Source organism: Aquarana catesbeiana, linkage group LG07 (assembly GCF_042186555.1).
Source record: "Aquarana catesbeiana isolate 2022-GZ linkage group LG07, ASM4218655v1, whole genome shotgun sequence".
Taxonomy (NCBI): domain Eukaryota; kingdom Metazoa; phylum Chordata; class Amphibia; order Anura; family Ranidae; genus Aquarana; species Aquarana catesbeiana.
This window is the reverse complement of record NC_133330.1, coordinates 316885434-316903844: the sequence shown is the minus strand read 5'-3', so window position 1 is coordinate 316903844 and position 18411 is coordinate 316885434. Positions and strand designations below refer to the sequence as shown.

The following is an 18411-nucleotide window of genomic DNA, read 5'->3' as shown; positions in this document are numbered from 1 at the left end:
ACTAATTGGGCCCAATTTGGACATTTTCACTTAGGGGTGTACTCACTTTTGTTGCCAGCGGTTTAGACATTAATGGCTGTGTGTTGAGTTATTTTGAGGGGACAGCAAATTTACACTGTTATACAAGCTGTACACTCACTACTTTACATTGTAGCAAAGTGTCATTTCTTCAGTGTTGTCACATGAAAAGATAGAAGAAAATATTTACAAAAATGTGAGGGGTGTACTGACTTTTGTGAGATACTGTACATCTGTACACCTGCACCACTTTACACAAGTAGCGGCACATGCGAAATTATTCGAATCGACAAGCACGAAAATTTTTCTTGTACAATAACGGAACGATTTTCTTGGAAAACAAAAGAATACACCTACAGTACATAATCACAGGAAGTTGTATTCTGTCTTACGTGAATTTTCGTAACTCTAGTAACCTATTCGTTTTTGATATCAGCCTAGCATGCAAAAAAAAAAAAAAAAAGATGATCATTCCTCCGATATTCTCATCGTGTGTGCCAGGCTTAAAGGGTAACTCCACTATTGTGGGGGAAAAAAAATTCACAAAAAAAAAAAAAAAAATATATAGCATATATACAACTGCGACACAATTCATATTTTAATTGTATGCTATTAAAAATGACCTTTCCTTTTCATAACTGCAGCTCTGTAGCTCTCTGTTAAATGCAATATGGCTACCTGGAGGTGTTCTGTACACAGATGGTATACAGAACGCCCCCCAGATATGTCTTTTCCTGCTTGTGTGATTGGCTCACTGGTTTTCCCAGAAATCTGCACCAAGATACAAATTCAATTTTGAGCATCCCCTGCAGCAAAAATGTAATTTTTGGTGATATACTGCCATAGGAAATCACGTCTAAAAGGGATGTAGATCCTGCCACTTTCCTCATTAGAGCCCTAAATGTGCAGTAGCTAATTGATAATTACAAAACCACTCCCATACAGACTCACTCGGCATGGACACATGACTATTTCTCCAGAATAACAAAAAGGTAGGAATCTGCAACAAAATTTGTTAAAATCCCTGCAATGTACACAGATCACCCAGAGGGGAATGTTTTTTTTCTCAACAAAAGTGGAGTTAAGCTCGATTCACACTTGTGCGATGCGGGAACCCTGCGAATCCACTGCGGATTCCCGCATCGCACCCGAGTCGCACAGCAGTTCACTCTGCCATATGTGAACTGCCGGGAGTGTCAATGCATTGTTAATGGCACCCCCATTTCAGCTCGCATATCGCACTGCGAACTGACAGTTCGGACATGAATCGGATCGCATGGCTGTGAATACCCATGTGATCCGATTCTGGTGCGGACCAAAAAAAGGGTCCTGTGCGAGTTTGGTCCGAATACGATGCAATATCAGCCATACTATCTGTATGGCTGAAAATCGCATTGCATGGACATTGCATGTGCTTTGCACTGCAGTGTGGTGCGATTCACATGCGATCTCGCACCACTCACTGGTGTGAACCGGCACTTATGCAGCGTACACACGAGCAGACTTTTCGACTGGACTGGTCCGACGGACCGAGTCCGGCGGACAGTGCGATCGTGTGTGGGCTTCACCGGACCTTCAGCGGACTTTTCCAGTCGAAAATCTGATGGACTTTAGATTTGGAACATGCTTCAAATCTTTACGTCGTAATTCCGCCGGACCCAGAAATCCGCTCGTCTGTATGCTAGTCCGATGGACAAAAACCGACGCTAGGGCAGCTATTGGCTACTGGCTATCAACTTCCTTATTTTAGTCCGGTGTACGTCATCACGTACGAATCCGTCGGACTTTGGTGTGATCGTGTGTAGGCAAGTCCGGTCGTTAGAAAGTCCGTCGGAAGTCCCTCGAAAGTCTGCCTGTGTGTACGCGGCATTACTCTTAAAGTCTCTCCTGATAGGTTTTATCTCTCAGAATTTTCACCAATTTTGTTGCCCTTCGTTGAACTTGCTCTATCTTATCAATATCTTTTTGTAAGTGAATTCCATGCTAAACAGAGCGGAGCGCTCTCATGTAAAAATGCTGACTGTACTGTCTCCCTTATGTTGTAAAGTGCTACTCAAACTGTTGACACTATATAAATCCTATATAATAATATTTTACATACACCTACCTCCTTATAACTCCTGATAAAGCAGATCTTCTGATTTGGGAACTGACATGAGTCATCCTCATCCTACTGCATCAATCAGCATCAAAGTGTGGATTCACATCACTTGTTATATTACAAGGTGTGACAATTTAATTCCAGGAATGCCTGCAGCCTAGCACTATGGTAGTGAGTCACGCAGCCACTCGCACTTCAGTCGACGGTTTAGGGAGGGGTGGGGAAAATGCCCACGATGACGCAATAAGTGGGCAGCCGAAAACGCAAAAGGACGGAAGCAAGCGTGAAAAATGAAAAGGTTATGGGAATCTGTTCAGAGGAAAAGACTGCAACTGACAAGTGGATTCTCCACCATGACAATGCTTCCGCATACGATCCAATAAGTGTTCGCGAGTTCCTGGCCCAGAAATCCATTCCTAAACTTGACCTACCACCTTATTTCCAGACGTGTAATTAGAACCTTCAGGTCCCCGTTGCAGGAAATCATAAAGGGCCCCCGACCTGGGTCATTCCCACTTATCCCGAAGCCCTTTACTCCCATTGTGGGACCCTTTATTACAGTTCCGCAGTGGGCCACCTTCCTGCCATCTCAGGGTCTCCCCACGGTGGCGGAACACCAGAGCCCAGTCGCAAGTGAGACCTTTGCGACCCTGGTAGCTCCGCCACTGGTGTCAGTAGTTTTTTATTCTTTGTTGTTTTTTTTTTAACATCTTTTACCATTTTATACATTTTATTTTCCATTATTTTTTTACATATTTTTTAAGGCTTTGGTGAAACATCAGGGGTCTAAACAGACCCCTGATGTCTCACTTTTGAGACAGCTGCACAGAATGAATGAGCAGGAATAGCTCTTTACAGAGCTTCCTATTTATTCATAAATTGAGGCATAGTAAACACAGTTTACTATGCCTCAGCTATGAATTAATTAAAAAAAAAAAAAAAACAGTTAGTGATTGGTACCGATTACTGACTCTATTCATTAAAACAAGGAAGGGGCCAGTAAATGACAAATTTACTTCCTTCTTCCCCGCTCTCCATCCTGACAGATCCTCCGCAGCAGCCAGCGGGAGGTGGAAACACAGGAGCGCTACAGGGGGGTGAGGGGTTCCAGGAAAGGACACAGGGGCCCGGGGCAGCAGGATAGGGATAGGGAGGCGACGGGAGTGGCATATGGATGAACCAATGCCCTCCATTTCCCTCCTGCAGCCACTGAATGTCTGCTGGAGGGAGAGGAGGAGAAGCGGGCATTCAGAGGCCGCATGGAGAGATCGGTTCCTCTACATGCCACCACCCCCGCCACCTTCCTATCCAGGCGTACAGGGGGCCGGGTTGCAATGGTGACCCCTACAACCCCTGTATGTACGCCCCTGCTTATTCCCTAGATTTAGCACCCCGCAATTTTTTGGCTGTATCCAAAATTAAAAATTGCCTTAAAAGAGTGCAGATTTAATGACATTCCAGACATCCAGCGCACCGCCTCAAAGATACTGTGCAGCATTCTGCAGAATGAATTCCACAAATATTTCCAGTAGTGGTACGTCATCTAGAAAAGTGGGTCACTTCACAAGGGGACTGTTATGAAGGAGACAACAGCTGCTAGTGTATAAGTAAGCAAACACCTTTTTCACAGTCCATTCCGGGAAATAAAGTGTCACACCCCGCATATTTTTTTTTTTTTTGGAAATATAAGTTTGAAGGTATATAAAGGTAGCTGAGCATTAGGCAATATCCAGTTTATATGGGGCTACTAACGATCCTCATTTGAATGTCATGCAAAATCAGATTTGAACCCTTTTATATATGATTTTAATATTCACATGAAATAAAATAATTTATTTTATATATCACGGGTTTTCTATGCGATTGGCACCTTAAAAAAAAATCACACTCATCAGTCTCTTTATGCGAACGTATCTTTGAAAAGCCAAATCACTTAATGTTCTGATTGGTCTGACCTTTGAGTCACCATCTTGTGTCAATGGCCACTTGACGTCCTCGGTGACAAATCTGATTCCGCGGCCAGTGACGGGAAACCACTCACTACACAAGTGGCTCCGGTAGACGCTTATTACAAGCAAAATGTCATCCAGCTTGTCCGAGAATTAGGAGAATGGCTGCGCCGAAGCCGTCACAATATTATAGAGCCAATTCCGCACTGATCCCAAGAACCTCAACTTGTACATTGTGAAACCCGGCTTGAATTTATTCATGGCACCGGTCCTCTATTGTGTGCCATCCAGAGGAATTATCATAATGGCGTTTCAATAAATATTATATAGTAGACGTGCATTGAGCGCGGTTCACCGCACATGGACAAGGAAGTCAGGAGTGCGGGCAATTTCTCTGCCTAGATGTTGCTGAAGCATTACATTCCATGTATTGTGAGTGGATCAAGGTTAAATATTTAATCAAGCGATCTTGTATTTGTGGTATGTGTGGTGTGGCCCAGATAAGTGAAATACATCAATGATAAGTTGTCAAGGAGTTGTCACTTGGTACACAAACTTTTTGTTTCCTGTTTGTAGGAATGTTAATCTGAGCTTGGTATTTGTCAAATAAAAAAAAAAAGCTGGTTCATTCTGACTTCAGAAATTATTTATGTACAAATGCCTTCCGGGTTGGCTTTAGGGTTTTATATTAATGGAGTTTTCCATCTCTTAAATTGAGACGTGCGGTGAGGTCAGTGGCTGGTGAGGCACTGGCTATTATCAGAGCCAGATACACACAGGTTACATACGCTGCGATCGTTAGAGCGAGAGCGATAATTCTACCACTAGACCTCCTCTGTAACTCAAAACATGTCATCTGTAAAAAAATGTAAAGCGTCGCCCATTGAGATTTTTAAGTACTGATGTTTGGGGCCATTCCACGAGTGTGCAAAATTTTAATGGCTTCAGCGCCGGAAGATTTGGCTGCTGAATGACCGGGCCATTTTTTTGCGATTCGGTACTGCGTCGCTTTAACTGACAATTGCGCGGCTGTGTGGCGCTGCACCCAAACAATCCTTTTTTTCCCCACAAACAGAGCTTTCTTTTGGTGGTATTTGATCATCTCCGCGGTTTTTATATAAACAAAAAAAGCGTCAATTTTGAAAAAAAAAAACACAATATTTTGTACTTTTTGCTATAATAAATATCCCTATTTTTTTTTTTTAAAAAAAGCTAATTTTTGTCCTCAGTTTAGGCCGATATGTATTCTTCTACATATTTTTGGTAATTAAAAATAGCAATAAGCGTATATTGATTGGTTTAAGCAAAAGTTATAGCATAGATAGATAGGATAGATTTATAGCATTTTAATTATTATTTATTTTATTTTTTTACTAGTAGTGGTGGCGATCTGCAATTTTTATCAGGACTGCGACATTATGGCGGACACATCGAACACTTTTGACAAATTTTTGGGACCATTGGCATTTATACAGTGATCAGTGCTATAAAAATGCATTGATTACTGTAAAAATGTCACTGGCAAGGAAGGGGTTAACACTAGGGGGCGATCAAGGGGTTAACCATGTTCCCTCTCTGTGTTCTAACTGAAGGGGGGAGGGGAATGTCTAGGGGAGATGACAGATCAGTCTCTTTTCCTCTCAGAGAAACGGGATCTGTGTGTTTTCACACACAGATCCCGGGTTCTCGGTGTGTCATGAGCGATCGCGGGAGCCTGGCGGTCATCGCACCCACCGGGCTCACGCATCAGTTCCGGGGACACGCGGCACAGGTGCCCCTAGTGGCCACAGGGCGAAGCGACGTAACATAACATTGTTTCGCCCAGCCATGCCATTCTGCCGCAGTAAAACTGCGGCAGCTGGTTGGCAAGTGATGAAAGAGTCACATGTTATGTATCTATTTACTCTTCGTAACATCATCTTTCACATTATACAAAAAAAAAAATGGTTATCTTTAGTGTTTTTTATTTTTTAACATTCATGAATGTTTTATTTACCAAAAAACATGTTTTTGAAAAATTGCTGCGCAAATACCATGTAACATAAAAAGTTGCAACGACCACCATTTTATTCTGAGGTCACAGAGACCCTGACCTATGTTTCGGGAGATATGGTCCTCCTTGCGCAGCCTGTCAGAAGGTACATACAGAGCGGCCAGTGTAAATACAATATGGCACACTCTGCAGCAGACTGAGAGGATGAGCTCACAGTGCCTCTCCTCACTTCTTGTCAGAGGCACTGAGCTCAATGGACAGCTTGGAGCCTTGGACCAATGGTAAAGTACCATTAGCCCCAGCTGTCCAATAAAAATGCTGCAGTGGAGGCACGCCTCTCACTGCAGTGTCATAGAAGGGGGCATGTGTCTAAAAGACACATGCTCCCTTCCAGCCCAGCCCTCTTAATTACAAGGAAAAAACATGGGTTTATGTGTATAAGATTTACCCACAATCCCATGTTTTTCTCACACAGTTAAGAGGGAGAATGAGAATCTGCTGCTGTTGAAAAAGTGCTGTTATAATCAAGCTAAATCATATATTATTATGCTCCATCATAATAATTTATTATTTATCTATTTACTGTGAAATTACTGGTTTGAAGTTATAACTTTAAACTTCAGTAATTTGTCCGTTAAGCCACATTTACTTTGTGTACAGTGTTGCATGACCACGCAATCGTCATTCGAAAATTGTCCTGGGCAGGAAAGGGGGAAAGTGCCCAGTACTGAAGTGGTTAAATAGAGTGGGCAAAGATCAGGACTTGTGACAATGTTTTTTGGGCTGCCTGAGCCTCTCTGTCCCTGTGACGATGCTTCCCACATTTTTTCTATGGATTGCACAGACAGGAAGACAGGAAGGGAGGAAAAATTCCCCCATCGGAGCCACGTAGAGGAATAAAAGCATAAAATACTCCATTCTAGCACTGTACCCATACTCCCCATGCTGGGGTGCTCAGCTTACGGTGACAATGTGTTATACAGTCAGGTCCATAAACATTGGGACATCAACACAATTCTGAACTTTTTGGCTCTATACACCACCACAATGGATTTGGAATGAAACGAACAAGATGTGCTTTAACTGCAGAATTTCAGCTTTAATTTGAGGGTATTTACATCCAAATCAGGTGAACGGTGTAGGAATTACAACAGTTTGTATATGTGCCTCCCACTTTTTAAGGGACCAAAAGTAATGGGACAATTGGCTGCTCAGCTGTTCCATGGCCAGGTGTGTGTTATTCCCTCATTATCCCATTTACAAGGAGCAGATAAAAGGTCCAGAGTTTATTTCAAGTGTGCTATTTGCATTTGGAATCTGTTGCTGTCAACTCTCAATATGAGATCCAAAAAGCTGTCACTATCAGTGAAGCAAGCCATCATTAGGCTGAAAAAAAAAAACAAATCCATCAGAGAGATAGCAAAAACATTAGGTGTGACCAAATCAACTGTTTGGAACATCCTTAAAAAGAAAGAATGCACCGGTGAGCTCAGCAACACCAAAAGACCCAGAAGACCACTGTGGTAGATGACCGAAAAATTATTTTCCTGGTGAAGAAAACACCCTTCACAACAGTTGGCCAGATCAAGAACACTCTCCAGGAGGTAGGTGTATGTGTGTCAAAGTCAACAATCAAGAGAAGACTTCACCAGAGTGAATACAGAGGGTTCACCACAATATGTAAACCATTTGTAAGCCTCAAAAACCAGATTAGAGTTTGCCAAACAACATCTAAAAAAGCCTTCACAGTTCTGGAACAACATCCTATGGACAGATGAGGCCAAGATCAACTTGTACCAGAGTAATGGGAAGAGAAGAGTATGGAGAAGGAAAGGAACTGCTCATGATCCAAAGCATACCACCTCATCAGTGAAGCATGGTGGTGGTAGTGTCATGGCGTGGGCATGTATGGCTGCCAATGGAACTGGTTCTCTTGTATTTATTGGTTATGTGACTGCTGACAAAAGCAACAGGATGAATTCTGAAGTGTTTCGGACAATATTATCTGCTCATATTTAGCAAAATGCTTCAGAACTCATTGGACAGTGCTTCACAGTGCGGACGGACAATGACCCGAAGCATACTGCGAAAGCAACCAAAGAGTTTTTTAAGGGAAAGAAGTGGAATGTTTTGCAATGGCCAAGTCAATCACCTGACCTGAATCCGATTGAGCATGCATTTCACTTGCTGAAGACAAAACTGAAGGGAAAATACCCCAAGAACAAGCAGGAACTGAAGACAGTTGCAGTAGAGGCCTGGCAGAGCATCACCAGGGATGAAACCCAGCGTCTGGTGATGTCTATGCGTTCCGGACTTCAGGCTGTAATTGGCTGCAAAGGATTGGCAATCAAGTATTAAAAAGTGAAAGTTTGATGGACGATTGTTAATCTGTCCCATTACTTTTGGTCCCTTAAAAAGTGGGAGGCACATATACAAACTGTTGTAATTCCTACACCGTTCACCTGATTTGGATGTAAATACCCTCAAATTAAAGCTGAAAGTCTGCAGTTAAAGCACATCTTGTTCGTTTAATTTCAAATCAATTGTGGTGGTGTATAGAGCTAAAAAGATTAGAATTGTGTCGATTTCCCAATATTTATGGACCTGATTGTAACTTTAGTACATGATAGAGCATGCTATGTGGGACAGAGCCAATCAGGTTTCAGGGCTCTAGATGGTAAATTATAGGGTCAGATCAGTGACATATTAAATCTGATTGGCTGATGCATACTTTGAATAAGCCCATGTAATTCGCACTGTTCAATCACTCACTGATTCAGATGAGTCTGAAAGTTCGTAGTTTCGCCTACGTGGGTTCACCCCACTTTTAGGTCCCGTAGGGGGGCGAGGAGAAAAAGCTGGAAGTGTTTCTTCTCTGCCTCTGCTGGAATGATCCACCTAAAAATACATCACACAAGAGGAACAAGGAATAATTTTCCTTTGTAACAATATAAAGTGCATGCTTATCGGAATAGAGCATTACAACAATTACAGCAAATAGGAAGAAACAGCTAGAATTTGTAGAGAATGATATACAGTATGTGAGTAAACACTGCCCCCTAATGGATGTATTCTGCTCATATACCGTCCAGAAACCTGTAAAAAAAATCCAGGTAAGGCACACATTGCTGCAATAAATTAGCCCAAAAAATAAATGCTCACATGTATCTGGATTTTTTTTAGCACAGGGATTAACAATCCATATTAGATTTTAGCCTTTTCCAGCCCTAAGGGTTTGGTAAATATTTCAGACCCAACTTGGCAGGTCAGAGTATGAGATCTGAGCCAAAAGTAGATCCAACCAAATAAACAATGGTAATCAATATAGCTTTTGGTAAGTAGAATTGTTGGAGGTTTAAACTTCACTACAGGGTTATAATGTATTTTTTTATGCAAAATAAAAATGGCAGCCACTCAGCAATTTATACCTAGGATTAAGGATGAGCTCCGGCCTGTTTGCGCACCCCACGTGCAGAGCCCGCCAGGAAGTCGGCACTGCATGGGGCTAATCACAGGCAGTGAGAAACTTAGGCTGGATGTTTACCTTAATTCTTTGCACCCGCTCCCTTCTTGCAAATGTTTCCAGCTTTCTCTTGATGTCGATTTGGTGGCGTCTCTGGCAAAGGAAAAAAATATATATATTATTTTCCTGGAGAAAAAATTGAGAGAATTTGTCAAATACTGATCTCCTTCTAGGATATACAGATATACAGTGGCCAGAGAAAGTAAGGCTTGGAAAGTATTTGGCATGCAGTGGTGTGGCTTACATATGTGAACACTGGAGTGTGGAAGCCTTTGTGGTCATACTTCTCTGTGGATGCTCAGTGGAGGATTGGAGGATTTGGCTTGCAGAGTTTGGCTTACATATGTGAACACTGGAGTGTAGAAGCCTATGTGGCAGGGACGTGCAGTCAGGGGAGGCAGGTAAGGCAGAACCAAATCAATCAAGAAAAAAATCAAGCTTCAAGGGTCATAGCTCGTCGACCTGAGGTAACAGAGACCCCAAAGTCCTACCTCACAACTGGGATAGGACTGGGGCTCCTACGACCTATGGTTCCGGAGATACGGGGCTCCTTGCACAGCCTATCAGAAGCTACATACAGAGCGGCCAGTTTAAAGACAAGCTGGCACACTCTGCAGCAGACTGAGAGGATGAGCTCACAGTGCCTCTCCTCACTTCTTGTCAGAGGCACTGAGCTCAATGGACAGTTTTGAGTCTTGGACCAATGGTAAAGTACCATTAGCCCCAGCTATCCAATAAAAATGCTGCAGTGGAGGCACGCCTCTCACTGCAGTGTCATAGAAGGGGCGTGTGTCTAAAAGACAAATCCTCCCTTCCAGCTCAGCCCTCTTAACTAGAAGCAAATACATGGGTTTATGTGTATAAGATTTACCCACAATACCATGTTTTTCTCACACAGTTAAAGTGGAGTTCCACCCACTTTTACAACTCTTCAGCATCCCTCACTAAACTGTGCACTGTAAACAAATTGGATATTTTTAAATTTTTTTTCTCAACACCTACTGTATATCTGCTGTATTCATTTTTCACTTCCTCCTCCCTGGCCGTGGCCCATCGCATCATTTCCTGTTTGCAATGCCTTCTGGGAAGGGGCGGCAACTTCCTCTGACACTGCCGTTGCTATGGAAGCCTGACCTGAAACCTATTACACTGCTTGTGCTGCACTGAGCATGTGCGAGATCTGCAAGGATGTGATCCAGGAAGAAATACAGTCTGGCTTCAGATGCCCACACTTAAGATGGCCACGGCCTGCTGTAAGTTTATAAAATAACAAACTACTGCTATAAACTAACAAAACAGACCTTAGTTTACAGACTAACTTTACTAGAATACATTAAGCTTGTGTATTATAGGGGTATTTTTATTTAAAAAGTATAATTTTGGGCGGAACACCACTTTAAGAGGGAGAATGAGAATCTGCTGCTGTTAAAAAGGTACTGTTATAATCAAGCTAAATCATATATGATTATGCTATATGTTATAATATAATAATTTATTATTTATCTATTTACTGTGAAATTACTGGTTTGAGTTATAACTTTAAACTTCAGTAATTTCTCCGTTAAGCCACCTGCTTGAGTACAGTTTTTGAAAATATAATAAATTACCTTAAAAAATATATATATAATAATTATTTGTATATTACTTATGGTAATTAACCCCTTTCCACCCAGGCCAATTCTGACACTTCTCTCCTACATGTAATAATCATCATCATTTTTTTTGCTAGAAAATTACTCAGAACCCCCAAACATTATATATATTGTTTTAGCAGACAACCTAGGGAATAAAATGGTGGTCGTTTCAACTGTTATTTACGCAGCAATTTTTCAAACAGAGCTTTTTTTTTTAGTTTATGAATAAAAACAAAAAGATAACCCGAGTAAATAGATACCTAACATGTCACGCTAAAATTGTGTTTAGAGTTTAGAGTTACAGAGGAGGTCTAGTGCTAGAATTATTGCTCTCGCTCTAACGATCGCGGCATATGTAACCTGTGTGTATCTGGCTCTGATACTAGCCAGTGCCTCACCAGCCACTGACCTCACCGCACGTCCCTGCTGTGTGGGCATACTTGTGTGAGGGTGCTCATTGTAAGACTGGGGTAATTGGTATGGAGTGGTGTGGCTTACATATGTGAACACTGAAGTGTGGAAGCCTAGCAATGTGATTAATGGAATAACACAGTAATAACACACAGACACAGTTCTGCTCTCTCAAGTTTAATTGGACCAGAGAAAGGTTTAAAGTGATATTAGTCAGCCAAGCCTTGTATAAGTAGCCAGGACTTGGTTGAAACAATTTCTGTTAAAGCAATAAATGGCAATTAGCAACAACAAACGTAACACCAGTGAGTACAATGTTAAACAGTAATAAGCAAATCTTTAAGCAAGCTAAGAATAAGTGTAGATATATCACTAAAGGGGAACCCCGGGACAACCTATAATACCTCAAAGTCTATTGGGAATAATACACAATAGGTATACCTGGTGTGTCCCCTTTAAGAGCAGTAAATAACAGTGTCCTAAAAGTGAGGCCTCACACTATCTTCACTGGCATGTTGGAGCTCTAAGAACAAGGGTCCTTTAATGTAACAGAGTGATAAGGAACAGGGTAAGATAGCTGTCTTGTGAAATAACACTCCTCTACACGATCCTGGTAACAGATGTCTGTGCACAGTGTTCAAATGTGTAATTTATAAAAAGGAATGAGATTCCTGGGCAAGAGCCCCCTCACCAATCCTGTACACGTTCAGCGATCCTCTGAAGAGCGATCAAACGATTCTCCTAATTGCAGATGTGTTGCAATGGTGTTCAGTCTGCTGACCAATAGGAACACAGGGAAGGAACAGACTAGCCTCTGTGTGTGCGTGTGTGAGGAGAGGAAGGGGGGTGAAAAGCCCATGCAGCTGCTAGCAGACAGCTCTACTTCGTGGATTCAATCAGCTTGGAGAGGCACCTGCTACACACACCCCCCACCAAAGAACCTTTGGTCCCCAAAGTAAGTAAAAAATCTGTGACCTGTTGCATGCTTTTTATATACAAGTGGAGAAAGCAAGTTAGTGTGCACAGGAAATCAGACAGTTTGCATCAGTTTGCATCTGCATAAAAAACTGGCAGAGAAACCTCCCACCAATTAGCACAGGAGGGGAGGTTGTCCTGCCTACAGGCCACCTGAGTTGGTAGAGCCCAGCTAGATGTGCCAGGGGGTGAGTTGGGATTGACCTCCACCAAATGCATGGTGGAAGAACCAGGCGCCTCAAGAGTCCTTTTTGAAGTGAAAACAACTTCCTCAGAGCTTTCACCCAGAGTATCATAGTCCTTACTTCATATTCCAGACTACTTTTCAGCTGCTGCTTGTTAAAGCCCCATTCATTGGATCCTGTAAATCCTCCTACAATTGGCATCCTTCCTCCTGCCAATAGGAACACAGGGGAGGAACAGACTAGCCTCTGTGTGTGTGTGTGAGGAGAGGAAGGGGGTGAAAAGCCCATGCAGCTGCTAGCAGGCAGCTCTCTCCTTCATTGATTCAATCAGCTTGGAGAGGTACCTGCTACACTTACATATGTGAACACCCTGAAAAAAGGCACCCTTTGACCTCACCTGGTGAGTATTAAAAGCATTAAAAGGCTTTAAAGTGGGGTTTCACCCAAAAAAAAAAAAACTACATGAAAAATGTAAAAAAAAAAAAATACAAAAAAAACATTTGGATATATATATTTTTTTTTACTTACCTCTAAATGCCTGTTGCTAGGTGGTCCCTCGTAGTCTGCCTCTTCCAGTGCCTGGGCTGGTGACATCACTTCCCCCTCGGCACAGGAAGGGCTCAGCTCTGCTCCCTCCCTCCTGTCAGTCATCTGGGACCCATTACTGGCCACAGCCCGGCGCCCACAGTTGCAATGCTGGCGCCGCTGAACGGAGGGGGAGACGAGCGGGGCTTCGATCCCCCGCATCGCTGGACCCTGGGACAGGTAAGTGTCCAATTAAAAGTCAGCAGCTGCAGTATTTGTAGCTGCTGACTTTTAATTTTTTTTTTTTTTTTTTTTACTGGACCTCGGGTGGAACTCCTCTTTAAAGCTAAACTCCAGGCAGATATAAAAGAGACAAATTATTATTTTATCTTTGTAATGGATTAATTATTTCTCTCGTGGTATTTTTGCCTTTAAAGCTACAAGCCCTCTCCTGGTCAGAATATTGATTGAGTCCCGTTCTGGGGGTTAAAAGTAGGGATGCACCTACTTATAATACCAAGCATTTGCGCAAGTATTGGTACTCGCGCAAATGCTCCCGATACCTAAAATGATACTTTGCAGTGCAATACAAAATGAATTGTCGATTTGAACTAGAATGCGGTGCGATTCCTGTCCGAATCACATGCAGAAAGGGAAAAACGCCACTTAGTGGGCAGTTTATTAAAAATGTTAAGACTCACAATACATACCTGGCCAAATGCAAAATCTTCATAGTTGCCCCACTGATGATAGCAAATCACTGTGGCTGGAGGTGCTCACAGGGCTGGAGGGGTCTGCCCCCAAGCTGACATCACTTCCGCCCTATACCCACAGTGTCCTGGAACTTCTCCTCTAGCCCTGTAAGCACCTCCAGCGGCCATGATTTTCTATGGTTGGCGGGACAACTTTTAAAGTGATTGTAAAGTCGTTTAAAAAAAATAACAAACATGTTATACTTACCTCCTCTGTGCAGTTGGTTTTACACAGAGCAGTCCAGATCCTCCTCTTTTCGGGTCCCTCTTCGGTGCTCCTGGCCCCTCCCTCCTGTCGAGGGCCCCCACAGCAAGGAGCTTACTATGGGGGCACCCGAGCTGAGTCACAGCTCTGTGTGTTCATTTAGACACGGAGCCCAGACCCGGCCCCACCCCCTCTCTCTTCTGATTGGCTAACTGACTTTGACTGGTAGCCCCGGGAGCCAATGGTGCCGCTGCTGTGTCTCAGCCAATCAGGAGGAGAGTCCTGGACGACTAAGACACTCGTGGACATCGCTGGAGAGAGATGGGGCTCAGCAGAGGCGGCTCTAGACTTTGTGAGGCCTTAGGCAAAACTTAGACATGAGGCCCCACTCACTCCCATAATGGGAAAAATAATTCAAGGGATGAAAATGAACTGTATTAGGAGTGTACAGTATAGGGGAGTGGACAGTACAGGGGGTAGGTAAGTGGGCATAATAAAGATATATTTTCCTCAAGCCGAGCTGCACAGGGAAGCTGCTCTCACAGATCCTACCTATTCTGGTAGGCTGTCACAAAGAGAGAAATAAAGGGGGATGGGTGGAGAAGGAAGGAAGGAAGAAAGAGAAAAAGAGAGAAAGAGAAAAAAAGATGGAAGGAAAGAAAGAAAGAGAAAAAAAGATGGAAGGAAAGAAAGAAAGAGAAAGAAAGATGGATGGAAGGAAAGAAAGAAAGAAAGAAAGAAAGAAAGAAAGAAAGAAAGAAAGAAAGAAAGAAAGAAAGAAAGAAAGAAAGAAAGAAAGAAAGAAAGAAAGAAAGAAAGAAAGAAAGAAAGAAAGATGGATGGAAGGAAAGAAAGAAAGAAAGATGGAAGGAAAGAAAGAAAGAGAAAAAAAGATTGAAGGAAGGAAAGAAAGAAAGAAAGAAAGAAAGAAAGAAAGAAAGATGGAAGGGATGGAAGGAAAGAAAGAAAGAGAAAGAAAGATGGATGGAAGGAAAGAAAGAAAGATGGATGGAAAGAAAGAAAGAAAGATGGAAGGAAAGAAAGAAAGAGAAAGAAAGATGGAAGGAAAGAAAGAAAGAGAAAGAAAGATGGATGGAAGGAAAGAAAGAGAAAGAAAGATGGATGGAAGGAAAGAAAGAAAGAGAAAGAAAGATGGATGGAAGGAAAGAAAGAGAAAGAAAGATGGAAGGAAGGAAAGAAAGAGAAAGAAAGATGGATGGAAGGAAAGAAAGAAAGAGAAAAAAAGATGGAAGGAAAGAAAGAAAGATGGAAGAAAGAAAGAAAGAAAAATGGAAGGAAAGAAAGAAAGAGAAAGAAAGATGGATGGAAGGAAAGAAAGAAAGAGAAAAAAAGATGAATGGAAAGAAAGAAAGAGAAAGAAAAATGGAAGGAAAGAAAGAAAGAAAGAAAGAAAGAAAGAAAGAAAGAAAGAAAGAAAGAAAGAAAGAAGGAAAGAAAGAAAGAAGGAAAGAAAGAGAAAGAAAGATGGATGGAAGAAAAGAAAGAAAGAGAAAGAAAGATGGATGGAAGGAAAGAAAAAAAGATGGATGGAAAGAAAGAAAGATGGAAGGAAAGAAAGAAAGAGAAAGAAAGATGGATGGAAGGAAAGAAAGAGAAAGAAAGATGGATGGAAGGAAAGAAAGAGAAAGAAAGATGGAAGGAAGGAAAGAAAGAGAAAGAAAGATGGATGGAAGGAAAGAAAGAAAGAGAAAGAAAGATGGATGGAAGGAAAGAAAGAGAAAGAAAGATGGAAGGAAGGAAAGAAAGAGAAAGAAAGATGGATGGAAGGAAAGAAAGAAAGAGAAAAAAAGATGGAAGGAAAGAAAGAAAGATGGAAGGAAAGAAAGAAAGAAAAATGGAAGGAAAGAAAGAAAGAGAAAGAAAGATGGATGGAAGGAAAGAAAGAAAGAGAAAAAAAGATGAATGGAAAGAAAGAAAGAGAAAGAAAAATGGAAGGAAAGAAAGAAAGAAAGAAAGAAAGAAAGAAAGAAAGAAAGAAAGAAAGAAAGAAAGAAAGAAAGAAAGAAAGAAAGAAGGAAAGAAAGAAAGAAGGAAAGAAAGAGAAAGAAAGATGGATGGAAGAAAAGAAAGAAAGAGAAAGAAAGATGGATGGAAGGAAAGAAAAAAAGATGGATGGAAAGAAAGAAAGATGGAAGGAAAGAAAGAAAGAGAAAGAAAGATGGATGGAAGGAAAGAAAGAGAAAGAAAGATGGATGGAAGGAAAGAAAGAGAAAGAAAGATGGATGGAAAGAAAGAAAGAGAAAAAAAGATGGAAGGAAAGAAAGAAAGAGAAAGAAAGATGGATGGAAGGAAAGAAAGAGAAAGAAAGATGGATGGAAAGAAAGAAAGAGAAAAAAAGATGGAAGGAAAGAAAGAAAGAGAAAAAAAGATGGAAGGAAAGAAAGAAAGAGAAAGAAAGAAGGAAAGAAAGAGAAAAAAGATGGAAAGAAAGAAAGAAATAGAAAGAAAGATGGAAAGAAAGAGAAAGAAAGATGGATTGAAGGAAAGAAAGAAAGATGGATAGAAAGAAAGAAAGAGAAAGAAAGATGGATGGAAGGAAAGAAAGAAAGATGGAAGGAAAGAAAGAAAGAGAAAAAAGATGAAAAGAAAGAAAGGAATAGAAAGAAAGATGGAAGGAAAGAAAGAGAAAGAAAGATGGAAAGAAAGAAAGAGAAAAAAAGATGGAAAGAAAGAGAAAGAAAGAAAGAAAGAAAGAAAGAAAGAAAGAAAGAAAGAAAGAAAAAGAAAGATGGATGGATGGAAGGAAAGAAAGAGAAGGGGATGGGGGAAGAAGGGAAGGAAGAGCATCCCCTTGTACTCACTGGGACGCAGGAGGGACTGGATGGATGGATGGATGGATGGATCAGACTCCCCTTGTCCTTCTCTTTGCTGGGCTTCAGCTTGAATCTTCCCGCCCACACATCCCCTTCTCTGAGGCAGAGCAGAGAACACTGCCGAGGAGAGTGGGCGGGGCAGACACAGGAGGAGAGGGCGGGAGGAGGAGGAGCAGAAGCTCTCTCTCCTCTTCTGTTTGGCTGTGCGGGCAGAAGGGGGAGGGGGGAGATCTGTCAGAACAGGCTATGCTGAGCGGCTCTCCCTGTCTGTGATCCGGAGATGTACGTGAGCTCCGATCACACATCTCACTCGCAGCATGTTATCTCTCCCTGTAACAAAACGAGGGGACTCAGGACTGTGTGATGGCGGATACCTCTGCTGCTGGAAGAGGCGGCTCTCTGATTAGGTAAACAATCCAGCTGTGCGAGGCCCCTATGACTGCGAGGCCTGAGGCCACCGCCTATTTCGCCTAATTAGAGAGCCGCCTCTGGGGCTCAGGTAAGTACAGGGCCGGTGCTACCACTAGGCAAACTAGGCAGCCGCCTAGGGCGCACTGCTGCCTAGGGCGCCCGGCCACTGGTGTTCCTACTCTCTTCTCTCTGCAGCAAGCAACTAAGTCTCAGCATCAGCAGGCAGCTGCCATAGTGGCAGAGGCACAGCGGTGACAGAGGACTGTGTCTGTGTCCCGACTCCTGAATGAATGGAAGCAAGCAAACATTCATTGATGGGCACTGGTAGGCTGCATTTGATGGGCGCTGGTGAGGCTGCATTTGATGGGTGCTGGTGAGGCTGCATTTGATGGGCGCTGGTGAGGCTGCATTTGATGGGCACTGGTGAGGCTGCATTTATTGGGCGCTTCATTAAAAAGGTGGGGTATACATGGACAGGGCAAAGGGGGTGGAGTCAGGGGTAAAGCCAGGGGGGGGTTTCGCCTAGGGTGTCAAAAATCCTTGCACCAGCCCTGGGTAAGTAATTAGGGGGTGCTGGGGAGGCTGCTACACACAGAAGGTTTTTTTTTACCTTAATGCATAGTATGCATTAAGATAAAAAAAAAAAAACAACTTTACAACTCTTCTAAGATTTTGCATTTGGCCAGATATGTACTGTGAGTTCTAACATTTACCACTTACGGGCCGTCCTCCGTCATTATATGGCGGTACTTTGAGGAGGAATATCGTTGTTATGGCAGCAGCTAGCTGCCATAACCCCGGTATCCTCTTCTTCAGCAGGCGGTCCGCTTTCAGATAAAAGTGGTCTCTGTGGCGGATTCGCCTCCGCCGCTTACGCCGGAGCCCTCGGTAGCGG

The 18411-nt window shown here is 42.5% G+C and overlaps 1 protein-coding gene across 5 annotated transcripts in view; it reads right to left on the bottom strand.

The window, feature by feature from the left end:
* The window catches only part of ERICH3 (glutamate rich 3), a 203021-nt gene that overhangs the window by 107088 nt on the left and 77522 nt on the right, over positions 1-18411 (bottom strand). For all 5 annotated transcript variants that reach the window (XM_073593736.1, XM_073593737.1, XM_073593734.1 and 2 more), the window contains exons 4-5: positions 9606-9677; positions 8834-8959 (exon numbers count right to left, since the gene is read on the bottom strand). In XM_073593736.1, coding sequence (XP_073449837.1) covers positions 8834-8959; positions 9606-9677 — 198 coding nt within the window. The remainder of the gene's footprint in view (positions 1-8833; positions 8960-9605; positions 9678-18411) is intronic.